At 45.4% G+C, this 8808-nt stretch overlaps 1 protein-coding gene across 1 annotated transcript; it reads right to left on the bottom strand.

The window, feature by feature from the left end:
• Nucleotides 1–3668: 3668 nt before the first annotated feature.
• LOC127217578 (uncharacterized) lies at nucleotides 3669–4169 on the bottom strand. The gene has a single exon (XM_051178569.1). It carries the CDS (start codon nucleotides 4167–4169, stop codon nucleotides 3669–3671), a length of 501 nt encoding a protein of 166 aa, XP_051034526.1.
• Nucleotides 4170–8808: the final 4639 nt, after the last annotated feature.

Genomic DNA, 8808 nt, shown 5'->3' with positions numbered 1-8808 from the left:
CGCATAATCCTCCCTCTCGTAAAAATATCATATCTAATCCTCTCCTGTCTTGTAGGACCACCTCTGAGAGGGAGGTTAACCGATTCTTCCAGTGCCTTGATGTTAGTGTGCATGGCAGCCTGCAGTTGTTTAAATTGGCCGGTTTCTATAAGAGCAGCAGTGCCTGTATCCACTCCTGCCGCTATTCCCCCCCCCCATGGTGATACCTCCCAGTAACAAGGCCAGAGTTAGAGATACTGGTTCTCTCTTAAATCGGGGTCTCCCTTCAAAATGACTGTAAATGTATTCTGGATCATGGTATGTTATTTTGGGCCATAATTCAACCAGAATACAATAATCATTGTATTCAGTACTTGAACAGACACACATGGGGTCAGGCCAGTGCTACATGCCCAGTAAGTCCCATCAGGAGCTGCTAAGTAATAGGCTCCTGTGGACATATGTTGGGTTGTTTTACATAAGGCCTGGTGGGTTTTGGGAACAGTCCCTATACAGAGTCCCTGCCCAGATGCTTCAGATAGGGTCAGCTTGTGTTGGGGGGGTGGAAATGCAGCTGGTGGGTGTGGTGGAGTGGTTGGTATAATTACCTAGAACGGCCATCCCTTCATAATAGGGAGGTCTTGACAACAGACATAGCCAGCAATATTGTGTCCTGTTCGGATCTGTGAGGTTGAGAGCCAGATATTCTCCTTGTATCAAGTTGAGTAGTCTATCCCCAGTCCCAGGTTGGCGGGGAGCCAAGGTAGTGGTAGTAGGGGTATGCACACTAGGGATGCTATTGCTGGCTAAGGAGGCTGTTGGGGCAACAGGGGGTAATAAGGGGGGTACAACTGGGGCCGGCTGGGAGGGTGGTTTTTGGTCTGCTATGACCATATTGGGTCCGATGGAATGGGTTGCTGTGTTCACTTTAAGTTTAATTTTGAAAGTGACACCTTTATCTGTCCCTGGGAGATGCCATCTGAGACCCCAAGTGTACCCTTGTTGCCATCCAGTGGCCTGCCGTCCTGGCCTTGTGAATGTGATCCTGAGAGGTAATGACAGTGGTTTCTTCCAATTGGCATTTCCATCAGTTCCTCTCTGGTAATAACAAGTGTGTCCATCAGAGTCAGGTAGAGTATATTTTCGTTTGACTGTGATCAAATCCCAGGAAGAGGAGGGCCACCAGTAGGCGCCCCCAGTGGTCTCACAGCCCCATTCATAGCAAAAGTATGCCTCATATCCCCCACATCGGTAGGCTGTGGCTCGATCTCTATTATCTCGGGGTCAAACATAAAAACCCGATTGGGCTAATTTGCATCTAGCGGTGGGGCTGCTGCATCCATGGGCCGTCATCTGTTGGGGTCTGGCTCCCATGTATGATGATTGTAAGTTATGGGGACCCATAGTTGGGATAACCCAAGTGTCCAGGCCGGCAGCCAGTTGGCAAAAGTAGGGGGTGAATGTAGGCCACCAGGTGTTAAGCGCATGGTTGCCCTGAATTTCCCAAACAACCTGCCAGCTCTGGGACCAAACTTGCCATGTCAAAGAGTACACTTGGTGAGGGCTTCCTTCCTGCATCGCAATTCCTAGTCCCAACAAGGCCCATAAAATGGTTAAGGGGCCCCATGGGTAAGTCTTAGCTTTAGCGGGTTTTGGGTGCGCTGAATTCTCCATGGTGAGGTCGTGGTCAGTTTCTTCTCTCCCATGGTGTGGTCGGCCTTGACGTGGGAAGTGTGGATTCAGGCTGCGATGCCGTCAACCTTTAGTGCCGTCAGGGTAGTCAAGAGGACAGTGTATGGTCCTTTCCACCGGGGTTCCAGGTTCTTAGTCTGGTGTCTGCGTACCCATACAGTGTCTCCTATCTGGTAGGAGTGTGGTACCACCGGCTTATCTAGCTGCTCCCGATAGGCTGCTGCAAGTGGTTTCCAGACTTCTCTCTGGACAATCTGTAATGCCTGCAAATGAGCTTCCAGAGAATGACTATTAGCAAAATCAGCAATGTTGGAATCCAAGAAATTTATAAATGGGGGGCGGGGCCCCATATAATATTTCAAATGGGGTGAGTCCATGTGGGCCCGGTGTGTTTCGGGCCCTGTATAAGGCTAAAGGCAGGAGGAGCACCCAGTCTCTAGAGACAGTTGCAAGCGTTAATTTAGACAAAGTCTCCTTAATTGTTCTATTCATGCACTCTACCTGTCCTGAACTTTGGTGTCTGTATGCACAATGTAATTTCCAATCAATGCCCAAAAGCTTAGCCACCAACTGACTTACCTGGGAGACGAAGGTGGGCCCATTGTCAGTACCCAGGATCTGGGGCATCCCATACCTGGGGAAGATTTCTTCCAAGAGTTTCTTGGTCACAGTCTTTGCCATTTCATGTTTTGTGGGGAAAGCTTCTACCCATCCAGAGAAGGTGTCTATGAACACCAGTAGGTATCTGTTTCCATATAATCCAGGCTTTACCTCTGTGAAATCGATTTCCCAATGGGTACCGGGATGGTGTCCTCGAACTCAGATCCCTGGTTCGAGCTTAGTCCTGCCTGCATTTACCTGGGCGCAGGCTTTGCATTCATCAGTTACTTTTTGTATGGCCCCGTCTCTATTTAGGAGGTATTGTCCCATCTCCTGGCATTCTAGGAGAGTCTTCATCTTTTTGGGGCTCAGATGGGTTAGTTTATGTAAACAGTCTATCAGTTCGTAGGTTTGTCTCATGGGTCTAACGATTGTTCCTTTGAAAATCCAATGTCCCTTTTTGGGGTCATAAGTGGCCCCCATTTTCTTTAGGAGATTTATGTCCTCTTGGCTATATGACAGGGAGCGTCTGAGTTCCTGATTCTCCCCTGGGCACGTCAAAGGAAGGGCTCGGGTGGTGATGAGGGAGTTTAGGGCAGCCTCCCTTGCAGCTGTGTCTGCTAGTCGGTTCCCTTTTGCCTCCGGGCTATTGCCTCTTTGATGGCCAGGGCAATGCATAATGCTCAATTTCTGAGGCAGAAACAAGGCTTTTAGCAGTGCCAGGATCTCAGCCTTGTTTTTAATTTCTTTTCCTTCTGAAGTTAATAGTCCTCGCCTCCGGTAAATTTCCCCATGTATATGGGCAGTGGCAAAGGTGTATTGGCTATCTGTATAGACGTTCAGTCTCTTACCTTCTGCCATCTGAAGGGCCTGGGTTAGCGCGATGAGCTCAGCTCTCTGGGCTGAGGTGCCTGCCGGAAGGGCTTTTGCCCAGACTACCTCAGTCTCTGTGGTCATGGCTGCTCCCACCTTCCGCTCCCCGTTCACCAGGATGCTGCTGCCATCCGTGTACCAGGTGTAGTCTACATCTCGGAGGGGTTGATCCCTCAGGTCCGGTCTGGTCCCCTGCATTTCTGCAAGGATCTGGAGACAGTCATGCAGTTCTGGCTTTCCCAGCAGGGGGAGCAGAGTGGCAGGGTTAAGTGCAACCACTGGACTGAATTGGACTCGGTCCGCATCCAGGAGCATGGCCTGGTAATGAGTCATGCGGGCATTGGAGAGCCAGCGGTCTGGAGGTTGTCTAATCAAGGCTTCTACTGCATGGGGTGCTAGGATAGTTAAAGGCTGACCCAGAGTTAATTTGCCGGCATCCTTGACAAGGACTGCAATGGCTTCTATCATTCGCAAGCAGGGTGGCCAGCCCGACGCTACTGGATCAAGTTTCTTGGATAAGTAAGCTATTGGACGCTTCCAGGGGCCCAGTCTCTGAGTGTGAGTACTCCTTTAGCATAGCCCTGCCATTTGTCCACAAAAAATTTGAAGGGTTTGGTGGTATCAGGGAGGCCCAACGCTGGGGAGGCCAGCAAGGCCTTTTTAATATCCTGGAATGCCTTCTGTTGTTCCTCTCCCCAATTAAACAGAGTCCCTTGTTTGGTGAGAGGGTATAGGGGTGCAGCCATCTCCGCAAACCCTGGAATCCAGAGGCGGCAGAACCCTGCAGTCCCCAGAAACTCCCGCAGCTGGCGGGGATTTTTAGGGGCAGGGATGTCAGTAATAGTCTGTTTACGTGCCTCAGTCAGCCATCTCTGTCCATCCCTTAATTGATAGCCTAGGTAGATGACCTCTTTTTGGCATATTTGGGCCTTCTTTGTGGATGCCTGATATCCTAGTTGTCCTAGTGTCTGCAAGAGGGCTTCTGTGCCCTCCCTGCACTCCTCTTCTGATGCTGCCGCCAGCATTAGACATATTGAAGCAGTAACAGGGCAGGATGCTGCACCCTGAAATCTGCCAGATCTTGATGCAAAGCCTCGTCAAAGAGGGTTGGGCTGTTCTTGAACCCTTGGGGAAGCCTGGTCCAAGTTAATTGGCCTGAGAGCCCAAGATCTGGTTCCTTCCATTCAAAGGCAAACAGAGATTGACTCACAGGATGCAGTTGTAGGCAGAAGAAAGTATCCTTTAAATCAAATACAGTGTACCAAGTGTGAGAAGGTGGCAGTGTGCTCAGTAGATTATAAGGGTTGGGGACCGTAGGGTATATGTCTTCTACCCTCTTGTTGACCTCTCTTAAATCCTGCACTGGCCGATAATCCCCAGTACCAGGTTTCTTTACCGGCAGTAGGGGAGTATTCCAGGTTGAGCGACAGGGGGTGAGGTATTTTTTTGTTTTTTTGTTTGTTTGTTTTTGTTTTTGTTTTTTTTTTTTTTGAGACAGGGCTTCTCAGTAGCTTTGAAGCTGAAAGATCCACAGAGCACATATACACTCACGCCCCAACTCAGCCCCCCACAAATCACTCATGAGAAGCGGTCTTGATGAAAAAGCATGAGGTCTCTTATATTTCAAGAGCATTGGGGTCTACAGCCATATTCCACGAGGCAGTAGAGGACTGGGGGAATCTTGGGTACACAATTGAGACAGCTTTTACAGGGTAACAACAAAGCCCATGCATCCTAAACCAATAATCTCATAGCATCCAGTGCAGACCAATCAATTTGAACTATCCAAGACCATGCTTAACCCAGGAAGTGGGTGTGGTGACAAGGCTCATTTGCTGTATTCACTCGCTCACAGGTGATGTCTTAAACAGCCCTGTCATAAACAGTTAAGAATGTGACCTTTTGCCTACTCCTGGGGTCAGTGGAGAGTTAGGCTAAATTTTTACATCCTTACAGAGCCTTCCCTAGAAATAACTCTGTAGACCAGGGCGGCCTCAATCTCACAGAAATGCACCTTACTCTGCCTCTCCAGTCCTGGGATTAAAGGTGTGTGTCTCCAACTGGTACAAGTCCCATCTGGGTGCAGTTTCACGTTTGTCTCTGAAGAGAAGCTGGTGCAATGTTTTGTTTCTGCTGTGCTTAAATTACTGCCACAGGGAGTTGACTGGATATATTGGAAGAGCTGCTAACCATGACATGGTGAATGAGGGGCTGCTGTTCCCAGTTGGGGAGGGGCAGGCAGATCCTGACATTCCTGAACCAATTTGAATCTGAATGGGAAACTACAGCCAGTTTCACTGTCCTGTGATGTATCACAAGGTCCTTGCAATTTGCTGTGCCCAGGTGTAGGCCTCTGAATCACATCACTGTGATGATGTGCTCAGAGCATTGGGAGCAGGGAACTGTGTGTTGAAACATGTCTCTACTCAACATCAATCTGTTTTAGTTGCATCCATGGAAAGGTTGCCAACCTTGGAGAGGCCTCATTTCTCTAGTATCTTCAAGACATTTAGCACTTTGCATTTTACATTTATTTGTTGACATGCATTACTGTGGCTGTTGTAAAAGACTTCCCTTTTGTTCAGTGTACTCTACTTACATGCCATGATGTAGATGAGTAAAATTGTTTGTATAAATAATTTACCAAATTTTGGAAATATATAGTAAGTCTCACAAGGTATATTTTTGCTTACAGACGACTGCCTCTAAGACACTCCAAAGACAATTGTATAATAACCAGTTCTGCTAGGAATCAGGATGGTAGAATACACATTCATTCAAGAGGATTGTCTAGACATTTGGGTCCAAACTGTTACAAATGAGCCACCCTTGATTTATAATCTGCTACTATGCCCATTGTTCGATGAAAAACAGGCCGCTAACAAGGTGCTCAAGGAGGCATTACACTGTCAAAAGCAACCTTAAAGCCAGTTGTGCCATGAAGTTACAGTGTTCTTCTTGAGACAAGCATTGTTATTACAGGTGGGCAATAGGACACCAGGTGAAAACTATTTGAATCAAAACATTGTCATGTTAAGGACTTGCTCTATCATGCAGTTCATCACATGGCTTTCATTTAGGCACTCAGTCAGGGAGGAGGTACATTCTTGGGAGGCTTCCCTAAGGGCCTAATATATTGACAAAAAAAAGCAGAGCTTTCTCTAAAACCAGGAGTGTGCTTGGTAGAGCTGGTAATGGTCTGCAGTCACAGCTTTCATGGAGGGTTTGCTTCAGATCCTGAGAACCTAAGCTTTCCAACCATGTAGAGCTGTCATTATTGATGGAAATGCCATCTTAGGCTTAGTTAGTAATGTTCTTTAGATAGCCTGTGTTCCTCTTGTATAGTGTTATTTGAGTAGCTGCCTCCAGAATTTGTCCCATGGTCTGATGCTTCCTGCTACTTCATAGAAGTCCCCTATTTTCTTCCATTCCTCCCATCCCCCCTTGGAGTAGTATACAAGATGCTATTCTGAAGAAGCTTGAATCCCTGCACTGTGAAGGCAGAGGTTGGCAGATCATAATGAGTTCAAGACCAGGTCAATGGTGTATTTAAGAAATTACTCTAGGATGTTTCTTTGCCATATAATCCTCCCATATATCTCAGTGCCTACCACTACAAGTTCCCTGTCTCTCTTTAATTTCTTCAAAGTGTAACTTGGACCATGGACCCAAAAGACATTTAAGGAAGATTGTGTATGTGGAATGCAAATGTATCTGATCTGGGTTTACTTTGAGCATTATCTAGAGATGTATGCATGGCATCATTAAAGATATTTTTTTTATTAATCTCCCAAGTGTGTTAAGGGATTTCTCGCTAGGAAGGGAGAACAGCTGCATTTTCATCCTGTTAGAAAATAATGTTGCTGAGGCAAACTCTCCATGTTGTATCAATTGGCTTTGACACAAGTCTGTTACTCTCCAAAGCAATGAACATCTGTTTTATATATTACATCTCCAAAATTCTTAAGTAACTATTCCACATAAGAGATTTAAAATTTTCCACTTTCCATCATGAAGTCATTCACAATGTAGTCATAGGAAAACAATTCACTTGTAGACCAATTTTTTTTGTGCCTCCAGGCAAGAGTAGGAGGCATGGTTTATTGTGTACACTGTAGGAAAAATTGAGAAAAATTCAGGTGATTTAGTAAACTTTATGAGAAAGGACTAGATTGTGATAGGGGTTGTGATTCTGTAATTTCTCAGCAAGTTTTTATCCCTGTCATGTGTATGAATACAGATCAGTTTGGGTGCACAGTTTTGGAAGGTTATTTTGAGGCAATTAATATTTAATTGGCAATGAGGAAACTGTCATGTGTCCAATCCTGCTTGACACAGTTATGTCAGGTCAGAGGTTTGAGAAACAGATCATTGACTGTAAATGTATGTGTCAGGTTACAGTTCTCAGACAACATCTACATATGGGCAGCATCAATCTATCTATTTGTTTCTTTGAGACAGGGTCTCTGTAGTTTTGGAGCTGGTCCTGGAACTCTGTAGACCAGGCTGGCCTTGAACTCATAGAGATCTGGCTTGGCACGGTGCTAACTGCACCTTGCCCAAACCACATTTTATGACACCTCAAGGAACAGGATGGCAGCTAAGAAAAGTTCTTCACCCACACCTCCTGAGTGTGAGCCCATGGAGTCCTTTCTCGTCCCACCCCACATCAATCCTAGCCAACAAAATTAGCGAGAATCAAAACAACACCCATATACCCAGGGAGTCTGGGTTGTTTAGGTAGAAGCTCTATAGGCTTTTATATATATGCTAACAATTTGAAATATTTGGTAACCTTCCCAATGCCGCCCTCAATGGATTGTGTCTATTGTGCACAACTGATCCTGCCACTCAGGTTTTACTAACCAATCAGAGCCTCTAGCACACCCACCAGTCAGAGGGAAATTTTCTTCTGAATCCTGGCTTTATTCTCAGATCATCTCCTGAGGAAGTCAGAATCTGTCTCATATAATGATTCTTTGTTTCTGAATACATGATCAGAAAGTGGAGAAGTATATGTTGTGCTCTCCCTCTCTTCCTCCCTCTTTCTCTCCCCCTCACCTCTTCTTATGTTGCAGAACTTGTCAGATAAGAAAGTGTATTTTCTTGAGTAGGACACTTTCCACTTTTCTTTATTTTCTTCTGTGTAAGTTGTCTCCCAAGAAAACACACATTTATCATTTCTCTTGTTTCTAGTGAACTTATTAATACCCCATCTTCAAATGAAACAATGTAGTTCATTGAAATTAAGACAAGTGTGATATCTAAATTATTCACCAAATTGTTTATATGAGATGTGTTTTCTTTACTGTAAGTTGTTCCCTATTACTTGTTATCAAGATAATATGGAAGGATGTGAAATATGTACAGCATTGAATATGGAAAAGAAAAATTATGACAGGCTCATTGCCAGGACGTATGTCTGATGTTTGAGAATGTTCTGGAGTTCGTGATCAAGGAATACTCAAGGGTCTGACCATCTTGGGAATAAGCATTCACAGTCACAAACCAACACATTGACATCACATGATTAAAATTAAATCAAATCTGTAATCACAGTTTTCCACACATGACTATTTTCTCTTGTGAGCACTCATACTTGACCCACATGCCAAGGCACTTATACAAACAACAATATTCCTTCATCAAGAACTGGTACATGTA

The sequence above is a fragment of the Phodopus roborovskii genome, unplaced genomic scaffold (genome assembly GCF_943737965.1).
Source record: "Phodopus roborovskii unplaced genomic scaffold, PHOROB, whole genome shotgun sequence".
Lineage (NCBI taxonomy): Eukaryota > Metazoa > Chordata > Mammalia > Rodentia > Cricetidae > Phodopus > Phodopus roborovskii.
The sequence above is the reverse complement of the archived record's forward strand: the minus strand, read 5'-3'. Positions and strand labels throughout refer to the sequence as shown.

Coding starts and splice junctions, on each gene's coding strand:
- LOC127217578 (XM_051178569.1), bottom strand. CDS start 4,169: ATGCTGGCGGCAGCATCAGAAGAGGAGTGCAGGGAGGGCACAGAAGCC.